The 21,887-nt window shown below is 33.8% G+C and overlaps 4 protein-coding genes and 1 long non-coding RNA gene across 5 annotated transcripts; 3 read left to right on the top strand and 2 right to left on the bottom strand.

Annotated features, from left to right (window-relative positions):
* Positions 1 to 4,964: 4,964 nt before the first annotated feature.
* LOC110738206 (4-hydroxyphenylpyruvate dioxygenase-like) lies at positions 4,965 to 5,718 on the top strand. Its single transcript, XM_021918574.1, has one exon. The coding sequence runs from the start codon at positions 5,035 to 5,037 to the stop codon at positions 5,650 to 5,652; it is 618 nt and encodes a 205-aa protein (XP_021774266.1). The 5' UTR covers positions 4,965 to 5,034; the 3' UTR covers positions 5,653 to 5,718.
* Positions 5,719 to 12,414: 6,696 nt separating this feature from the next.
* Positions 12,415 to 13,221, top strand: LOC110738195 (pectinesterase inhibitor 6-like). Its single transcript, XM_021918567.1, has one exon. It carries the CDS (start codon positions 12,415 to 12,417, stop codon positions 13,219 to 13,221), a length of 807 nt encoding a protein of 268 aa, XP_021774259.1.
* Positions 13,222 to 14,025: 804 nt separating this feature from the next.
* LOC110738245 (jasmonate-induced protein homolog) lies at positions 14,026 to 15,134 on the bottom strand. Its single transcript, XM_021918621.1, has 2 exons — positions 14,977 to 15,134; positions 14,026 to 14,823 (listed from the first exon to the last, which is right to left on the bottom strand). The coding sequence occupies exon 2, from the start codon at positions 14,805 to 14,807 to the stop codon at positions 14,226 to 14,228; it is 582 nt and encodes a 193-aa protein (XP_021774313.1). The 5' UTR covers positions 14,808 to 14,823; positions 14,977 to 15,134; the 3' UTR covers positions 14,026 to 14,225.
* A 2,955-nt stretch (positions 15,135 to 18,089) lies between these two features.
* Positions 18,090 to 19,136, bottom strand: LOC110738205. The gene is made up of 2 exons (XR_002514576.1): positions 18,466 to 19,136; positions 18,090 to 18,366 (listed from the first exon to the last, which is right to left on the bottom strand). It is a non-coding gene; the product is annotated as an uncharacterized LOC110738205 (long non-coding RNA).
* Positions 19,137 to 20,039: 903 nt separating this feature from the next.
* LOC110738244 (jasmonate-induced protein homolog) lies at positions 20,040 to 21,147 on the top strand. Its single transcript, XM_021918620.1, has 2 exons — positions 20,040 to 20,194; positions 20,350 to 21,147. Exon 2 carries the CDS (start codon positions 20,366 to 20,368, stop codon positions 20,945 to 20,947), a length of 582 nt encoding a protein of 193 aa, XP_021774312.1. The 5' UTR covers positions 20,040 to 20,194; positions 20,350 to 20,365; the 3' UTR covers positions 20,948 to 21,147.
* Positions 21,148 to 21,887: the final 740 nt, after the last annotated feature.

The raw sequence follows: 21,887 nt of genomic DNA, 5'->3' as shown, positions 1-21,887 counted from the left end.
TGTGAGCAATAATATAGAACATCTAATTCAAGAATTAGAACATGTGAATAAAAATTTTAAAAAAATTGCTTTATGAAATTTAGAACATGTGAATAAAAATTTTAGAACACTTGGTATAAAATATAGAAAATGGGAGTAAAAATATTGAACATATAATTTAAAATATAGAACATGTGAGTAAAAATTGGAAACATATGCTTTCGAATTTTGAACATATAACTAAAAATCTTAAAACACATGCACGTTTTAAAATTTAGAACATAAAAGTTAAAATTTCGGAATAAGTCATTCGAAATTTATAACATCTAACTTAACTAATTTATGGTTTAGAACATGTGAGTATTAATTTAGAACATCTTATTTTAATTTAGAACACCAGGGAAAAAGTTTAGAATATCAGATTTAAAATTTAGAACATACGAGTAAAAATTTAGAAACATAAAAAGTGTTCTCACATAAGGAAAATTCTCATATAAGAAAAATTCTCACGAGATTTAATAGGGAATAATAGTGGATATGAGGTATTAATAAGAAAATCAATGGAGATCGGATCAATGACTTCAAAAATTTTATTGTGAAGATCGGATCTGTGTTTAACCATTCAAATAGCTAAATCAATCATTGTGTCTTTCATAACCATTAAACGTGTGAAACGTGTCTTTAATTAAGGTCCAACGTAATAACAAGCAATCAGCACGCAGCATTCTTCAAACTTGTATTTGGAGTTGAAATAATAATAAGGTTTGGCTTTCCAACCAAACCTGTGAGGAATAGCTATTGATCGAGCTTTACAAATAAATATATTTTAAAATAAACTTGTTGACATGTTATCATTATATCTATACGAAGGAGAGTAATTTCTAGCTTAGGGCTAAAACAAACATGGTAAGAAGTGTCAAATACTGATCCAATCAATTCAAATCTACCTGAATAAAGCCTATATGATTCCAAACGACATTATATGAGCCCGAGATATATCCCCTAAAATCTCAAGCCTTTTCGACACCGAATCCCGAAACCTCCAAAATTTCTCAAAAAGCATGGATATTAGCCTTCAATTTTGAAATTTTTTAACTTATTTTCGCACGAAAAATTAAAATTGCAGAAATGTTTACCGTGGTCCCTAATACTCTCCGGTAGTCCAATTGGGTGGGTGAAACCATCCAATTTGCCTTTAAACGACCAATTTACCGGTTTACAACTTGCACCGATTTCATTAACTCAGGCATACCATGAACATTTATTACAACAAATAATGATCATATATGGTTCCAAACAACATTATATGACCCCGAGATATGTCCCTAGAATTTCTAGACTTTTCGACACCGGGTCTCGAAACCTCTAAAATTTCTCAAAAAAACGTGGATAAATGTCTTCAATTTTGGAATTTTTTGACTTTTTTCGCCCCGGAATAAAAAATTCCGAAAAGTTTACCATAGTCTCTAATACCCTCCGGGAGTCCAATTGGGTGGGTAGAACCATCCAATTTACCTTTAAACGACCAATTTAACGGTTTACAACTTGCACCAATTTTATTAATTAATTCAAGCCTACCACAAACATTTATGACAACAAATAATGATCATATTTGGTTCCAAATGGCATTATATGACCCTGAAATGTATCTCATATAATTTCAAAACTTTTCAATACCGGGCCCCGAAACCTCCAAAATTTCTCAAAAAGCGTGGATATTAGCCTTCAATTTTGGAATATTTTGACTTTTTTTCGCCAGGAAATAAAAATTGTCGAAATATTTTCCATGGTCCCTAATATCCTCCGGGAGTCTAATTGGGTGTGTTAAACCATTCAATTTGCTTTTAAACGGACAATTTGCCGGTTTATAACTTGTATAGATTTCATTAACTCAAGCCTACTACGAATTTATGACAACATATAATGATCATATATGGTTCCAAACGGCATTATATGACCCCGAGATGTATTCCCTAAAATCTTAAGCATTTTCGACATACATCGAGCCTGAAATCTCCAAAATTTCTCAAAAAGTGTGGCATTAGCCTTCAATTTTGGAATTTTTTGACTTTTTGCGTGGCATTAGCCTTCAATTTTGGAATTTTTTGACTTTTTCGCCCAGAAATAAAATGTTGCATAAATGTTTACCATGGTCCCTAATACCCTTCAAAAGTCCAATTGAGTGGTGGAACCATCCAATTTATCTTTAAACGGTGAATTTACCGGTTTACAACTTGCACCGATTTCATTAACTCATGCATACCACGAACATTTATGACAACATATAATGATCATATATGGTTCAAAATGGAATTATATGACCCCGAGATGTATTCCCTAAAATATCAAGCTTTTTCGATACCGGACCCCGAAACCTCAAAAAATTCTCAAAAAGCCTTCAATTTTGGAATTTTTTGACTTTTTTTCGCCCGAAAATAATAATTGTCGAAATGTTTATCATAGTCCTTTATAATCTCTGGTAGTCTAATTAAGTGGGTGGAACCATCCAATTTGCCTTTAAATAGCTAATTTAACGATTTACAACTTGCACCAATTTCATTCATTCAAGCCTGCCACAAACATTTATGACAACATATAATGATCATATATGGTTCCAAACGGCATTATATGACCCCAAGATGTATCCCCAAAAATCTCAACTTGTATGGACACAATAATTTAACATGTTTGATAATTCAAATTTAAAAATAGATCCAACCCAATCTAGACAATACACCCGAATTGACATCTACAAACATAATAGGGCAAGTATATATGGTCGAATTTAATTTAATGGTGGCCTACTAATTTAAGTGTGAATCAAAGAAATTGTACTTTGTATTATATATGGGATGGGACTATGTCATATTTGATTATACCCATCATTCCATCAATTCATCATTAAAAGTGAGTCCACTTTACAAGTCTAAGGTGGTTCAATTGTAAAATCATTTGCAATAATAATAAGAGGCCAGAGTAGTCATCTTTTAACTTTATAAAGTGCTAAACTCATTCACGAACTTTTAATCCATTTATCTATATGGTGCACTTATATGTTTCGTTTGAATAGGTTACACTTCACCAGATTGAAAAGAGAAAGCAAGAGAACTTTTTTTTTTTTTTTGGTTTTATAGTATATATTATTATTTTCAAAGTATATATAGTCGACCAAATGAATGGATGGAGGGATTTAAAAACTAAAGTGTATGGTTTGAATTGAAAATTTATAGTGGTTATAAATCTTATAATATTGTATAATAGCTATTGTAAACTATCCCATAATTTTATAGTAGTAAGTTTCTTCGACACGGCATTCGTTGGTACACTACTGAATAATTAAATGTAAAGTTCATTAATTAATTCAAGTAAAAGCTTTGGTCAAATAACTTTTGGAACTTCAAGAGGTAAGTCTTTTTATACGTAAATATTATCATGTGATGCATGACGCTTAACCTTGCAAATTGAGTAAATTATATTTTGGACTTCAATTTGTATTTAAACTATTGGTCGATTTGATTATGTTACTGTAACTAAATTTTAAACTTTGGAATAGACATCTCCTATACGAATAACAAAAGTGTTGATGAAGAAAAAAATCCGGCCAATTTCTTTTTTAGAATCGGATTAAATAATAATGATCTTGGTAAAATACGTAACTCTAAACACTTTCGTATTATTTACTTCCTCTATTCTAAAATAATTTATACCCTTCTATTATCAACATTTATATACAAAGTACTTTGCATTGACTATACATTTTTATTGATGTACAGAGTATTAAAAATTAACAATACAGCATAATCATATAAAACATTTTTAGATCGATACTCTGTAGGTGTTAATGTGAAATTCATAATATTATTAACTTTTTTTTTATCCCAATTTAGAAATTCAAATGCCTTGCTTTTTCAGATCGAATCAAAATCGAGTTCCTGAAAATTGAAGACAAGCAATTACAAAAGATGGGTAGTTTTATCATGGCCAAGCAAGATGCATCACATGCATGTGATGTGATTAAAAAATATGACTACAAATTTTGCAGGTTTTATTAGTCTTTGATTATTGTTAGTAATATAAACAATTCAAGTGGATCTTTAATTTGTTTTTAAAAGTGGATTCAAGGAGTTAACTTAGATCCATCATTCAGTAAGTCATGACAAAAATTTTTAAAGAATCTTTAATTTCTTATTGTGTGCTAACGTACAACATAGCGTAAGCTTCATGCATCATGCATTCGTTAGAAAAATGGGGTACTAAAGTTTCTATAAAAGGCTCTAAGCTATTAATAAACTTCCTCATTCAATTCCTGTTCAATACAAGTAATCACCTCGATCATAAGTTGGTATTTGGATCGGAGTTGAGTTTTATATATATAGTAGAGTTTTCAAGAAAAAAAAAAATGGCAAATCAAGTTGATGGTAGTCATGAAAAAGTCATTTAAACTACAAAGCTTTTCATAAGTTTGTGCGATCAAAACCCGAAATCAGATAAATTTAAGGTAAAAAGGTTCCACCACATCGAGTTTTGGTGTGGTGACGCATCCAACACGAGCCTCCTTTTTTCTAAAGGGGCTTGGCATGCCTACCGTTGCCAAATCTGACCATTCTACCGGCAACCTTGTACACGCCTCCTACGTGTTGCGTAGCGGTGACCTCCGCTTCCTCTTCACCGCTCCTTACACTCAATCTTCGTCTCCAACGGCCTCCATACCTACGTTTAACTATGAATCCCACTCCTCTTTTATGTCCAACTCATGGGTTTTGGAGTTCGCGCTATTGCCCTTGAGGTGGACGATGCTAAAGTCCGCCTACGCCACTAGTGTAGCAGCCGGGGCTCGCCCTTCCTCCCCTCCCATCCTCTTAGAGGACGGTCATACCCTCCTCGCCGAGGTCCATCTCTTCGGTGATGTAGTCCTTCGATTGGTCAGCCACGCACATACATCTATTTGCAACAACTTTCTACCCAAATTTTACTCAAGTACATGGATCAGGAACCGAATTCGGGTTCAATAGCCTAGACCACGCCGCATGAAGCGTGCCTGAGCTAGCCTCCGTCATGGAATACATAATGAGGATAACCGGTCTCCACGAGTTCGTAGAGTTTGCAGCCGAAGACCTAGTTGGAGTCACCGAATCCGGACTCCAATCCGTGTTCTTAGCAAACAACGACGAATCTGTTTTCCTAAACTTCAGCGAGCCAGTGTATGGTCAGACAATTAAAAGTCCCATTGAGACGTTCATAAAACGTAACAACGGTCCAGGAGTGCAACACTTGGCTCTCATTACTAACGATATATTCAAAACCCTAAGAGAGATGAAGAAGACGTCATTATTCGACTTCATGCCACCACCAGAAGGCGATTACTACCAAAAACTAAAGGCGGTGGCTAGCGGTTTCTTAACGGAGGAGGAAATACAAGAATGCGAGGCGCTAGGGCTTAAGGTGGACAAGGACCATGAAGGTGTTATAATCCAAACATTTACAAAGCCTATTGGAGATAGGCTTACTATATTCATTGAGGTGATACAAAGAATTGGGTGTATGATTCAAGGAGAAGATGGCAAGTTTTATCAAAAGGGTGGGTGTGGTGGATTTGGCAATGGAAAGAATTTTAATGAGTTGGTTAAGTCATTGGAGAAATATGAAAGGACTATTATTACTACTCAGAGTTAATTAAACTCTTGATAACATTGATCAAGTGATGCGCAACATGCAAGTCCTATATATTGTGACAACATAATGTGGTTTTTTCCGAAAAGTTCCTCGGGCTTGGGTTTCACTAACTCACTGGTTGTCTGGATGTGCTTGTCGTAGGCAATTGCTATATTTTCATTATTAGTTTTTTTCTTAGTTCTTTTGTAAAATAAAAAATAAATAAAATAAAATAAAAATAAAATAAACATAATGTGGTTTTATGTTTCAATTGCTCTTTTAGCTACATCATCAACATGGTTTTACCATATATATGCTATTATATTGTGGGTTTTACATGTTGAGTATACAATAATAATTATGAGTTGAGCCTTAATTAGGTTTCAACTGGTGAGTTATTGTGCTTTATTAGCTCTTTGATAAGTATAATGGTCATCAAACAGTATAACCTTTGACCATTTTATTAATGTATTATAAATACGGAGTACATTATATTCGTATGCATTTTCTCTATTTTAATGTGTACTTGCAACATTTTTTTCTTGGCTCATGAAATGATTATAAAACGTAAACGACCGAACTAAGCAATAAAATTTTAATTGCTTGTACAAGCTAACAACGTAACACTTTTTTCTTATTGACAATAATAAAATTATTATCGATTGACCATTTACTTAACTTAATATCTTTTTTTAAGTGCATGCTAAGCTGGTGTGTTTTTTAAGTAAATAAAATTAAGTAATTCCTAAGTGAAATCTAAATTTTTTTATGTAGAGAGTACTACAAGGGTATATTACAAAAACAGATTTGATCCATGTCAATCTTGGGTATAATCATCTAACCTAATTGATATTTACAAATGTTTTCAATAATAGTACTAGCTATTGTTTAGTACTTTGTATAATAATATATTTGAAAAATTCATGGTCGAATTTAAGAGGAACAATAAATTATTACCACCACAGTCACATGTAGCAATATTATTATTTAAGATATAACAAAATTTGTAATTAAAAATTTGTATCACTATAAATAAAATGTAACTGCGCTAATGCACGAGACACATCATTTGTCAAAAGATACTCTTACTTAAACACGATCAACTAGATCAATGGGTTGGACAAGGCCACACATAATGCCAATGGCTATTTTATTTTAATGTGAATTGGTAAAAAAAATAAGCGGACTACCATGTAGGTTGTCATCAAGGTTGTACCAGTTTCATGCAAAAAATTTAAAATGATATGATGCTCATTCAATTAAAACCCGAACCCAATCAATGATTGTGCACGGCTCATCTTAGATTTGGCCATTTCGTACCACATTTGACCAACTCACGTACCTACTTGACTCATCTTCGAGGCCGAAACCTCCAAAATTTCTCAAAAAGAGTGGATATTAGCCTTTAATTTTAGAATTTTTTTGACTTATTTTCACCTATAAATAAAAATTACCAAAATGTTTACCATGGTCCCTAATACCCTCCGGTAGTGCAATTGGCTGGGTAGAACCATCCAATTTGCCTTTAATCGACCAATTTACCGGTTTACAACGTGCATCGATTTCATTAACTCAAGTTTTACCACGAACATTTAAGACAACATATAATGATCATATATGGTTCCAAACGGCAATATATGACCCCGAAATGTATCCTATAGAATTTCAAGACTTTTCGACACCGGGCCCAGAATCCTCTAAATTTTCTCAAAAAATGTAGATATTAGCCTTCAATTTTGAAATTTTTGACTTTTTTTCGACCGAAATAAAAAAAATACCAAAATGTTTACCATGGTCCCTAATACCATCTGGTAGTCCCTTTGGGTGGGTGGAACTATACAATTTGCATTTAAATGACCAATTTACAGATTTACAACTTGCACATATTTCATGAACTCAAGCCTACCACGAACATTTATGACAACAAATCATGATCATATATGGTTCCAAACAGCAATATATGACCCCCGAGATGTATCCCCTAAAATTTTAAGACTTTTCAAAGTCGGGCCCCAAAACCTCTAAAATTTCTCAAAAAACGTGGATATTAGTCTTCAATTTTGGAATTTTTTGACTTTTTTTCACCGGCAAATAAAAATTGCCGAAATGTTTACCGTGGTCCCTAATACTCTCCGGGAGTCCAAGGGTTGATGGAACTATCAAATTTCCCTTTAAACGACAAATTTATTTACAGGCTTACAACTTGCACGAATTTCATTAACTCAAGCCTACCACGAACATTTATCAATACATATAATGATCATATATGGTTCCAAACGGCATTATATGACTCCGAGATGTATTTTCTAAAATCTCAAGTTTTTTCGACAACGTCCCCAACCTCAAAATTTTCTCAAAAAGCGTGGATATAAGCCTTTAATTTTGGAATTTTTTTAAATTTTTTTCGCTCGGAATTAAAATTGTCGAAATTTTTACCGTGGTTCCTAATACCCTCCGGGAGTTCAATTGGGTAGGTGTATCCATCCAATTTGCCTTTAAACAGCTAATTTACCAGTTTACAGCTGGCACTGATTTCATTAACTAAAGCCTTCCACTAACATCTATGACAACATATAATGATCATATATGGTTCCAAATGACATTATTATATGACCCCCCAGATATATTCCTTAAATTCTCAAGACTCTGTGACATCGGGCCCCGAAACCTCAAAAATTTCTCAAAAAAACGTTGACATTAGCCTTCAATTTTGGAAAATTTTTACTTTTTTTCGCTAGAAAATATAAATTGCTCAAATTTTTACCATGGTCCCCAATACCCCCCGATAGTCCAATTGGGTGGTTGGGAACCATTCAATTTGCCTTAAAACGGCTAATTTACCAGTTGGCAACTTGCACCAATTTCATTAACTCAAGCCTACCACAAACATTTATGACAACAAATACTAATCATATATAGTTCCAAACGAAATTATATGACCCCAAAATTTATTCCCTAGAATATCAAGGCTTTTCGATACCGGACCCTGAAACCTTCAAAATTTCTCAAAAGCGTGGATAATAGCCTTTAATTTTTGAATTTTTAGACTTTTTTTCGCCCGAAAAAAATAGTTGCTGAAATGTTTACCATGGTCCCTAATATCTTCAGGAGTCCAATTGGGTGGGGGAACCATCCAATTTGCCTATAAACGGCCTATTTACCGGTTAATAACTTGCACCGATTTCATCAACACAAGCCTACCACGAACATTTATGACAACAAATAATGATCATATATGGTTCCAAACGGCATTAAATGACCCCGAAATGTATCTCCTAAAATTTCAAGACTTTTTGACACCGGGATTCAAATCCTCCAAAATTTCTCAAAAAACGTGAATATTAGCCTTCAATTTTGAAAATTTTGACTTTTTTCGCCCAGAAATAAAAATTGCCGAAATGTTTACCATGGTCCCTAATACCGTCCGGGAGTCCCATTGGGTGGGTGGAACCATCCAATTTGCCTTTAAACAACCAATTTACCGGTTTACAATTTGCAGCGATTTCATTAACTCAAGCCTACCACGAACATTTATGACAATAAATAATGATCATATATGGTTCCAAACAGCATTACATGACCCCGAGATGTATCCCTAGAATTTCATGACTTTTCGACGCCGGGCCCCAAAACCTCTAAAATTTCTCAAAAAGCGTGGATATTAGTCTTCAATTTTGGAATTTTTTTTTTACTTTTTTCGCCCGGAAAAAAAAATGCCAAAAATTTTATCATGGTCCCTAATATCTTCCGGGAGTCCAATTGGGTTGGTGGAACCATCCAATTTGCCTTTAAACGGCCAATTTTGGAGATTTCAAGCTCGATGCATGTCGAAAATGCTTAAGATTTTAGGGGATACATCTCGGGGTCATATAATGCCGTTTGGAACCATATATGATCATTATATATTGTCATAAATGTTCGTAGTAGGCTTGAGTTAATGAAATCTATACAAGTTATAAACCGACAAATTGTCCGTTTAAAAGCAAATTGAATGGTTTAACACACCCAATTAGACTCCCGGAGGATATTAGGGACCATGGAAAATATTTCGACAATTTTTATTTCCTGGCGAAAAAAAGTCAAAAAATTCCAAAATTGAAGGCTAATATCCACGCTTTTTGAGAAATTTTGGAGGTTTCGGGGCCCGGTATTGAAAAGTTTTGAAATTATATGAGATACATTTCAGGGTCATATAATGCCATTTGGAACCAAATATGATCATTATTTGTTGTCATAAATGTTTGTGGTAGGCTTGAATTAATTAATAAAATTGGTGCAAGTTGTAAACCGTTAAATTGGTCGTTTAAAGGTAAATTGGATGGTTCTACCCACCCAATTGGACTCCCGGAGGGTATTAGAGACTATGGTAAACTTTTCGGAATTTTTTATTTCCGGGCGAAAAAAGTCAAAAAATTCCAAAATTGAAGACTAATATCCACGTTTTTTTGAGAAATTTTAGAGGTTTCGAGACCCGGTGTCGAAAAGTCTAGAAATTCTAGGGACATATCTCGGGGTCATATAATGTTGTTTGGAACCATATATAATCATTATTTGTTGTAATAAATGTTCATGGTATGCCTGAGTTAATGAAATCGGTGCAAGTTGTAAACCGGTAAATTGGTCGTTTAAAGGCAAATTGGATGGTTTCACCCACCCAATTGGACTACCGGAGAGTATTAGGGACCACGGTAAACATTTCTGCAATTTTAATTTTTCGTGCGAAAATAAGTTAAAAAATTTCAAAATTGAAGGCTAATATCCATGCTTTTTGAGAAATTTTGGAGGTTTCGGGATTCGGTGTCGAAAAGGCTTGAGATTTTAGGGGATATATCTCGGGCTCATATAATGTCGTTTGGAATCATATAGGCTTTATTCAGGTAGATTTGAATTGATTGGATCAGTATTTGACACTTCTTACCATGTTTGTTTTAGCCCTAAGCTAGAAATTACTCTCCTTCGTATAGATATAATGATAACATGTCAACAAGTTTATTTTAAAATATATTTATTTGTAAAGCTCGATCAATAGCTATTCCTCACAGGTTTGGTTGGAAAGCCAAACCTTATTATTATTTCAACTCCAAATACAAGTTTGAAGAATGCTGCGTGCTGATTGCTTGTTATTACGTTGGACCGTAATTAAAGACACGTTTCACACGTTTAATGGTTATGAAAGACACAATGATTGATTTAGCTATTTGAATATGGTTAAACACAGATCCGATCTTCACAATAAAATTTTTGAAGTCATTGATCCGATCTCCATTGATTTTCTTATTAATACCTCATATCCACTATTATTCCCTATTAAATCTCGTGAGAATTTTTCTTATATGAGAATTTTCCTTATGTGAGAACACTTTTTATGTTCTAAATTTTTACTCGTATGTTCTAAATTTTAAATCTGATACTCTAAACTTTTTTCCCTGGTGTTCTAAATTAAAATAAGATGTTCTAAATTAATACTCACATGTTCTAAACCATAAATTAGTTAAGTTAGATGTTATAAATTTCGAATGACTTATTCCGAAATTTTAACTTTTATGTTCTAAATTTTAAAACGTGCATGTGTTTTAAGATTTTTAGTTATATGTTCAAAATTCGAAAGCATATGTTCCAATTTTTACTCACATGTTCTATATTTTAAATTATATGTTCAATATTTTTACTCCCATTTTCTATATTTTATACCAAGTGTTCTAAAATTTTTATTCACATGTTCTAAATTTCATAAAGCAATTTTTTAAAATTTTAATTCACATGTTCTAATTCTTGAATTAGATGTTCTATATTATTGCTCACACACATGTTCAAAATTATTAGTCATATGTTCTAAATTATTATTCATATGTTCTAAATTTAAATTTTAGTCGCATGTTCTAAATTTTTACTCGTATGTTCTAAATTTTTACTCACGTGTTCTAAATTGTAGATCAGTTCTCATATAAGTATGAATTCTCACATATGAACCTATTCTCACCGGATCCCTCCCCTATATATATATATATATTATTCACTTTTTTGCATGAACCAACAATAATTATAACTGTTTGTGTTCCATGAATCTTTTTTTATAAATCTTGTATGTACGATTGTAGTATTTTATTTTTGTACCCTTAGACCAAGGCTGGAAATTAGCTGAGAAGTAATTATATTCTATTTTTATTTTCTCTGTTTGGTTCCCTTTCATTGATTTTATTCTTTTTATTTATAAATACTAATAAAAGTTTATTGTTACTAACTTTGCTAAAATAATTTGACACACTTCTAGTTGGCGCTCTTGTTAGATTTATAATCTAGTCAAATTTCTTCTCCTTACATTGAGTTGTAATAGTAAAACAATTAAAATAAAAGCAAATTATATATCATTGGCAACAAAATTTTTACGCCAAAAATTGTTGGTGCATGGTAAGACTTTTATTACTCCGTAAGGTAGGATAGGATTGCATTATTACAGTTCACGATGACAACAAAATTGACGGGGCGCAAATATTGTGTTTGATTTTCACCACTTTTGGTATAGGACAGATATTTTTAGTTCCTACCACCTATCCAATTTAATGATCACGATTAAAAATAAACCTCATCATTTTAACCATTAATCTAAATTAGAACAACACATTAAAACTTTCAAACTACTACCTTAGCTTTCTAAACCGTTTAACATAATAAAAAAAAATATATAATTTTTTTTTTTTGTTGATACCTTAAATATCTCACCAACTTTTCCTAATTAAATTGCTTGAAAAGTAACCTAATAAACTTTTATCACCTTTAATGATAATGCAACCAATATTCATCTTATCAATTTTGTCCCTCTTATTTGCTTTCATCTATCAAGTTCAATGTAGATCTTTATCCGAAACAATATCTCCAAGTTCACCACCAACATCATTAGAAACAACCGCCTTTGTTATCCCTCCATCACCGTCACCATCCATTGCCGCGGCCCCTTATAATGATCCCTCGTACGTTCTCTCACCAAGTTCCGCCCCAATCGCCATGCAAGACGCCGATGGGGATCCAATTGATCTCCCCATCACCTTCAACCCCTTTGACCTCAACCATGATCAACAAGAAGAATCATTAACCACCACCAACACGGCGGCTAATAACCCGGACGTAAAGAAAACTTGTGATGCCACGGATAATCCTGACCTTTGCATTTCCTCCTTAAAGCCATTCCTAATGCATAATAACATAATGGTGTTAAAAAAAACGGACACGTTCTCTTTACTTGGGATGCAAGTTAAAGCGACGCAACAAGCCACGCAACTTGCCCTAGCCTTGAGTACTAAAAAATTAGGGCAAACCGATAATGATATGGATGTCCTTAGAGATTGCAAGGAGATGTACGATAATGCTTTGGATAATTTAGATAAGGTTGTAAAAGCACTTGAATCCAAAGATATTGGTACTATTAATAGTATGTTAAGCGCCACGATTTCGGATTTTGGTACGTGTGATGATGGTGTACAAGAAAGTGGTGGTACGTCTCCCTTGGTTGGTTATGGAAATAAATTGACTGAATTGGTTAGTAATTGTCTTGCCACAGTTTCTCTTATTAAGGATAATGGTGCGACGACATGATATTGAACACCATCTGGTTCCTCTTCGGTTTCTTTTAATTATCGGAATAATTTTTACTCTCAATACGACATTAAATTTAAGGATGAAGAAAATTATACGGGGTGTTTGGAATTTTTTTTTCCTAAATGAGATGTTGTGTTTGAAGATGAGAATTGAAGGAAAGAATTGGGGAGAATCCTGTTTCAAATTATGTCCCCTGTATTTTATACTCGGTCTAATCAATGATTGAAGTATAATTTTAGTAAGGTAAAGATTCATAGTGTCAATTTTTTCTTTGTTATATGTATTTCTATAAGGGTTACAACATAGGCCTAATACAAAAGGCCATTGATATCTCCGGCTTCTATCTAGTCATCCTAGCAACTTGATTAGCTTCACGCACTTGGTCCTGCGACCCTTGCCTTAATGATAGCCTACCTAGCTGCTAGAGGAGTTCTCTAAATTCATCATATATGCATTACTGAGCTCATCCCACACTTTAGAGCAAAGAGTGACACGCACCTTGAATAGAAAATCAAAGTGCAAGCAATAACCGTAGTAATGAGTAAAAGTTCCAAGTGTAATAATGCATGTCTAGCCAAAATGATGGACAAAGGTAAAATTAGAGGCTAAGGGTCTGTTCTCTTACGTTGAAATTCAATTCAATTCAATTCAGTTCAGTTCAGTTCAGCTCCTAATTTCCTTCTCTTATAAAATATTCATTTCAGTTCAGTTCAGTTCAGTTCAGTTCAGTTCAGCTGAGTTCGGTAAATGAGAACAGGCCCTAAGTATAGTAAAGAGAAAATAAAATTAGGGATAAAAGCATGAAACTAATAATAACGTAGGGCTCATTATTATTGAAGTAGTAAATAGATATAACATAGATGTGCATGCATGGTACGTAGCTAGTTAGCTAGCTAGGAAAGAAACTAACTAACAAATAATTAAAGCACGTACATACATGCATGCATGTTAATTATGATGAGTGAGCCATGCATACTAATTACGAACGAAAGTACGTAGAATTACATAGTTCCAAAATTAGCACCAACAGATGCGAAGTTTTTGCCAGGGAGGATGTTAGCACTGCAGGTGGTCTTGGTAATTGGTTCCATGAAGCTCGAGAAAGTGGATGATACGTCGAGAGAAGCTTCGATTTGGTTCCAATTAATATTCTGGAAATCAGTGGCATCGCCACATTTGACGTAAACCTTGTTAGGATTGTTGGTGGTGGGAAATTTGGGAGCAGACCAAGCCAATAGCCATGCACAACTTTTAGCAGTACTGTTGTTGCCCAAGTACACTACGGCTCCCTTGGATCCATCGTTATCTGTCGCCGAATGAGTAAAGCTGTCGCCTTTGCTGACATCAATGACCGAAGGATATTCACCAGTCATCACTTCCCCATGCCAATCCTGATTCATTGAAAAATTAACCCTTCCAGGGGTGGAGTTCATCATCGAGACGACTGCACTGTTTTGTTGTTGACTATTGGCCGCTGCACCATTGTTCTGTTTCATCCCAATGTTTTTCGCCACCTCTACCATCTTCTCCACAATCTCTTTGTCTTGTGCATTCATCACAACTGTTTCTTGTGCTGAGGCCATTTTTTTCCTTCAGTACCTATAACAAATTTTAACTGCAAATTAGTAATTCAGTTTAACCCGATATATATATATATATATAGATGACTTGCTTTAATATATTTGATAACAAATATAAATGCATACTATATATATGAAGACTCTTCTATGTATATGATATACATGACATTACCTTGATCGGAAGTTCGGATGTTGGTTATTTGTATGCTAGAGATCAGAAGCTTGTGTGTTGCACTGCGCCAATTACCTACCCATCCTTTGCATATTTATACACAAATCCTTACCTTATACATACTTGTTGTACTCCTATTAGCTTCTTCATAACCGTAGTGTATTGAATTCGATCTCTACTTTAGAAATTCACGCACTATTTTTGCATATATTCTCCACTTTAAATTGTCTACCTAGCCTTATTATTTACTTTTGCATATATTCTCTCTTATCATTAATGTGATGATAGATAGGTATATTGTTATCATCTCATTTGGTCCCATATGAATATCAATACTTGTAACTTTGGAAGGTCCACATTTTTTCAAACCAATGCAAGGATATAACTTATATGAGGGATGGGCGGAGAAATTGAGCTGAGGGATATAGCTGGTTAGAGCTTTTCTTCCAGTTTCAAATGATCCTAAGATCGATATTGACATATATATGTAAATGTTATGGCTAAATTTCATGTGGATCTTATGTTTTGTTATGAGATTGTTTCATTATTGGTTCAAAATAATATGGGGTTGTTAAAGTTATAAAGTACAAAATTTTCAAATAAAATCATATGAATCAAATAAACATCCTCCTTACGACTAAAAGATATGTTAGATAAAAACCTTTTAATAAGACTGCATTTTCTAGTTAGGAATATAAGAGTGGGATTTTCCATAATGTACAAAATTAAGCACGGCCGTGCAGGCCTTGGCAGCTTGTTGAAACTTTCTGGAACCTCCTGCACGGACGTGCAAGGTCTGGCACGGCCGTGCAGGGTCTTTTAAGCTCTTTTTTCCATCTTTTCTTCTATATTGCTCCTTTCCTTGGCTTCTTTTAACCATCTTCTTGCTTCTAACCTCGGCTTTGTATCCATGGGCTCCATTTGGTCGTTTTTTTGAACCTATAATCTCAACAAAAACACCAACAACCCGTGAAGCATAGGATACACAAAAATTGCATAATAATACAGTAAAAATGAACCAAAACGCAAATTTTATCAAGTAAACTAGGTTCAAAACACCCTAAAATCATATCAAATAGCAAGTTATCATGAAACCATCTAATTTGCCTTATAACACTCAATTTGTCCATTCGAAACTTGCACCTATTTCGTAAACTCAAGTCTACCACAAAAATTTTTAACAACATATAATGGTTATATATGGATCCAAACGTCATTATATTACCCTAAAAAATATCCTTTAGGGTCTCAAGACTTTTCTCCACCGAACCCCGTAACGTCAAAAATTACTTAAAATGCGTGGATAATAGCCTTCAATTTTGTAAATGCTTGACCTTTATTTGCTCGGATATAAAAATTGCCGATAAATTTACCATAGTCCCCAATACCCTCCAGGAGTCCAATTGGGTGGGTGGAACCTTCTAATTTTCCTTAAAACGCTCAATTAGCCTGTTTTAAACACTCACCGATTTCGTGAACTCAAGCCTATCGCGGACATTTATGAAAACATATAATGGTTATCTATGGTTCCAAACGTCATTAAATGACCCTAAAATGTATCCTTTATGGTTTCAAGACTTTTCTCCACTGGACCACATAACGTCAAAAATTCCTCAAAAAGCGTGGATAATAGTCTTCAATTTTGAAATATTTTGACCATTTTTTGCCCGAAAATAAAATTTTTCGAGATGTTTACCATGATACCTAATACCCTCCAGGAGTCCAATTGAGTGGGTGAAACCATCTAATTTGCCTAAAAACACTCAATTTTCCTGTTTAAAATTTGCACCGAATTCGTGAACTCAAGCCTACAACGGACATTTATGACTACATATAATGGACATATATGATTCCAAACGTCATTATATGACCCTAAAATGCATCCCCTAGGGTCTCAAGATTTTTCTCCACCAGAACCCGTAACGTCAAAAATTCCTCAAAAAACATGGATAATAGCCTTCAATTTTGGAATTTTTTGACCTTTTTTTTTCCCATAAAGAAAAATTTCCGAGATGTTTACCATGGTACATAATACCCTACGGAAGTCAAATTGGGTGGGTGGAACCATCTAATTTGCCTTATAACACTCAATTTGTCTATTCGAAACTTGCACCGATTTCGTAAACTCAAGCCTACCACGGACATTTATAACAAAATCTAATGGTTATATATGGCTCCAAACGTCATTATATTAACCTAAACTGTATCCTTTAGGGTCTCAAGACTTTTCGCCACTGGACCCCGTAACGTCAAAAATTCCTTAAAATGCGTGGATAATAACCTTCAATAATTTTGAAATTTTTTGACCTTTATTTTCTTGGAAATAAAAATTGTCGAGAAGTTTACCATAGTCCCCAATACCCTCCAGGAGTCCAATTGGGTGGGTGGAACCATCTAATTTGTCTTAAAACGCTCAATTAGCCTGTTCTAAACATTCACCGATTTCTTGAACTCAAGCCTATCACGGACATTTATGAAAACATATAATGGTTATCTATGGTTCCAAACGTCATTAAATCACTAGTAGAAAAAGGCTTATTTGCGTCGCTCATTTATAGTGTATTTGCGTCGCTTCTATGAGCGACGCAACTGCTCGCGACTTAAATGACTTAAAAGTCATATGCGTCGCTCCTAGGCGCGACGCAAATAAGAGTCATTTGCGTCGCTCCTTTATAAAGGAGCGACGCAAATAACTCTTCTAATAAACTTGTTTTTTGTTATTTGCGTCACTCCTTTATAAAAGTGCGACGCAAATGACTCTTATTTGCGTCACTTCTTTATAAAGGAGCGACGCAAATAACTCTTCTGATAAACTTCTTTTTTATTATTTGCGTCACTCCTTTATTAAGAGCGACGCAAATGACTCTTCTGATAAACTTCTTATTTGTTATTTGCGTCACTTATTTATATAGGAGTGACGCAAATGACTGAGTAGACAATACAAAATTGTTGTATTTGCATCACTTGTTTGTTTAATGAGTGACGCAAATGAGGTGAATTTTTTTTTTAAAATTATAATAATTGCCTTGTATATGTTTGTAGTACCTGTTTTCCTTGCTAGTGGTATAAAGTAATATGCTAACGCTAATAATTGAAATTAAAATGCAATATTATTGAATTTAAATGTAAATTTCAGCAGAGTCTCAAAATTTTACAACTCAAAATTATTGATATCATCAACCAACACAAGAACAAAGACCAACCCAAAATGTTGGTACCCCAAATACATTCATTTCAAGCCTAAGAACTAAAACAAAAAAAAGTCTAACAAACAAATGGATTTAGCTAAGTTTAAATCTAAATTTCAACATTGATCATGAAATAGTTTGACTAAATATCTCGAACCTCATTTATCTCCTCCCCATTATAAGGTATTGTTCTTCAAAAATCCTGTTAACACGACACAAAAACAAAAACTAATCAATTCAAGAGTGTAGCCAATTTAAAATAAATTGATGAATTAGTAGTGAAAGATCTGACAACACATACTAACAAGATCCTCATTACTACGGTGATGTTGAACTGTTTCAAACATATAGTACACGACATAGTATCCACATCTCACTTCCTCCCAATTTTTGATGATACTACACGCTCGCATCATAGCCACAAAGTCAATAGACTCATTCAACTCATTTCAAACAAGATAAAACCTAAGCATGAAAAATAAGAATACTAATCATATCATTCTCACCACATTTTAAAGAGAAAAACATCTCGGATTAGAACTTAATTCACAACTTTAAAGAGAAAAACAGGCCATTATATTCAGTTTTGATAAATTTATATCCATGATTTAAGGATCATACATATATTAAATCAAAATCAATCTTCTTCAATAATTCTTCCTGTAAATTTTGCAATTGCAACTATTACAGTAACTAATCCGAGATTTTTAGTAACGTATTATTCGAATTTTGCATTCTTTACAATGTTAGCATCATTCATTGACTCCAGAGTAAGATCATGATACCTTCGATTCGAACACTTGGTGATGAGGACTACTAAAGATTAGATTTCAGCTAGAACACTACAGAGTTAATATACTGCTGGAAGGTTGGGTGATTATTTCATTATTTGATTAATAACATACACAAAAACTATGGACCAATTTAAGCTACAATTGCTATTAATCACGGCCCTAATAAGTTTAGTCCTGTTTTACCAAATTTTACATGTCTAGCTTAAACATGTTCATTGTACCTGTCTTCTCGTAGACAAAACAAAATGAAAATTGCAGTGCTATTATTCTCTTAAAATACGAAATGCATGTCATCAACTCATAATCACTTTATCAGTAAGTAGTAATTAACATCATCATTTCAATTTGAGGTAAACAATATCATACACAAAACAAAGGAATAACATTGTGTCATTATTTTGACTACTTCTCTTAAAATTCTTATTCGGTAATGAAGAACTAGATTATGCCGCTTTAATTGTAATTTTTTTTAAACAACTTCAATTGTAATGTTAAATTACTTTTAATATCGATATTTACATTATGGAAAATCCCACTCTTATATCCCTAGCTAGAAAATGCAGTCTTATTAAAAGGTTTTTATCTAACATATCTTTTAGTCGTAAGGAGGATGTTTATTTGATTCATATGATTTTATTTGAAAATTTTGTACTTTATAACTTTAACAACCCCATATTATTTTGAACCAATAATGAAACAATCTCATAACAAAACATAAGATCCACATGAAATTTAGCCATAACATTTACATATATATGTCAATATCGATCTTAGGATCATTTGAAACTGGAAGAAAAGCTCTAACCAGCTATATCCCTCAGCTCAATTTCTCCGCCCATCCCTCATATAAGTTATATCCTTGCATTGGTTTGAAAAAATGTGGACCTTCCAAAGTTACAAGTATTGATATTCATATGGGACTAAATGAGATGATAACAATATACCTATCTATCATCACATTAATGATAAGAGAGAATATATGCAAAAGTAAATAATAAGGCTAGGTAGACAATTTAAAGTGGAGAATATATGCAAAAATAGTGCGTGAATTTCTAAAGTAGAGATCGAATTCAATACACTACGGTTATGAAGAAGCTAATAGGAGTACAACAAGTATGTATAAGGTAAGGATTTGTGTATAAATATGCAAAGGATGGGTAGGTAATTGGCGCAGTGCAACACACAAGCTTCTGATCTCTAGCATACAAATAACCAACATCCGAACTTCCGATCAAGGTAATGTCATGTATATCATATACATAGAAGAGTCTTCATATATATAGTATGCATTTATATTTGTTATCAAATATATTAAAGCAAGTCATCTATATATATATATATATATATCGGGTTAAACTGAATTACTAATTTGCAGTTAAAATTTGTTATAGGTACTGAAGGAAAAAAATGGCCTCAGCACAAGAAACAGTTGTGATGAATGCACAAGACAAAGAGATTGTGGAGAAGATGGTAGAGGTGGCGAAAAACATTGGGATGAAACAGAACAATGGTGCAGCGGCCAATAGTCAACAACAAAACAGTGCAGTCGTCTCGATGATGAACTCCACCCCTGGAAGGGTTAATTTTTCAATGAATCAGGATTGGCATGGGGAAGTGATGACTGGTGAATATCCTTCGGTCATTGATGTCAGCAAAGGCGACAGCTTTACTCATTCGGCGACAGATAACGATGGATCCAAGGGAGCCGTAGTGTACTTGGGCAACAACAGTACTGCTAAAAGTTGTGCATGGCTATTGGCTTGGTCTGCTCCCAAATTTCCCACCACCAACAATCCTAACAAGGTTTACGTCAAATGTGGCGATGCCACTGATTTCCAGAATATTAATTGGAACCAAATCGAAGCTTCTCTCGACGTATCATCCACTTTCTCGAGCTTCATGGAACCAATTACCAAGACCACCTGCAGTGCTAACATCCTCCCTGGCAAAAACTTCGCATCTGTTGGTGCTAATTTTGGAACTATGTAATTCTACGTACTTTCGTTCGTAATTAGTATGCATGGCTCACTCATCATAATTAACATGCATGCATGTATGTACGTGCTTTAATTATTTGTTAGTTAGTTTCTTTCCTAGCTAGCTAACTAGCTACGTACCATGCATGCACATCTATGTTATATCTATTTACTACTTCAATAATAATGAGCCCTACGTTATTATTAGTTTCATGCTTTTATCCCTAATTTTATTTTCTCTTTACTATACTTAGGGCCTGTTCTCATTTACCGAACTCAGCTGAACTGAACTGAACTGAACTGAACTGAACTGAAATGAATATTTTATAAGAGAAGGAAATTAGGAGCTGAACTGAACTGAACTGAATTGAATTGAATTGAATTTCAACGTAAGAGAACAGGCCCTTAGCCTCTAATTTTACCTTTGTCCATCATTTTGGCTTGACATGCATTATTACACTTGGAACTTTTACTCATTACTACGGTTATTGCTTGCACTTTGATTTGCTATTCAAGGTGCGTGTCACTCTTTGCTCTAAAGTGTGGGATGAGCTCAGTAATGCATATATGATGAATTTAGGGAACTCCTCTAGCAGCTAGGTAGGCTATCATTAAGGCAAGGGTCGCAGGACCAAGTGCGTGAAGCTAATCCTTATAGAAATACATATAACAAAGAAAAAATTGACACTATGAATCTTTACCTTACTAAAATTATACTTCAATCATTGATTAGACCGAGTATAAAATACAGGGGACATAATTTGAAACAGGATTCTCCCCAATTCTTTCCTTCAATTCTCATCTTCAAACACAACATCTCATTTAGGAAAAAAAAATTCCAAACACCCCGTATAATTTTCTTCATCCTTAAATTTAATGTCGTATTGAGAGTAAAAATTATTCCGATAATTAAAAGAAACCGAAGAGGAACCAGATGGTGTTCAATATCATGT

Source organism: Chenopodium quinoa, unplaced genomic scaffold (assembly GCF_001683475.1).
Source record: "Chenopodium quinoa cultivar QQ74 unplaced genomic scaffold, ASM168347v1, whole genome shotgun sequence".
NCBI lineage: Eukaryota > Viridiplantae > Streptophyta > Magnoliopsida > Caryophyllales > Amaranthaceae > Chenopodium > Chenopodium quinoa.
This window is presented reverse-complemented; position numbering and strand designations above follow the sequence as displayed.

Coding starts and splice junctions, on each gene's coding strand:
- LOC110738206 (XM_021918574.1), top strand. CDS start 5,035: ATGGAATACATAATGAGGATAACCGGTCTCCACGAGTTCGTAGAGTTT.
- LOC110738195 (XM_021918567.1), top strand. CDS start 12,415: ATGCAACCAATATTCATCTTATCAATTTTGTCCCTCTTATTTGCTTTC.
- LOC110738245 (XM_021918621.1), bottom strand. CDS start 14,807: ATGGCCTCAGCACAAGAAACAGTTGTGATGAATGCACAAGACAAAGAG.
- LOC110738244 (XM_021918620.1), top strand. CDS start 20,366: ATGGCCTCAGCACAAGAAACAGTTGTGATGAATGCACAAGACAAAGAG.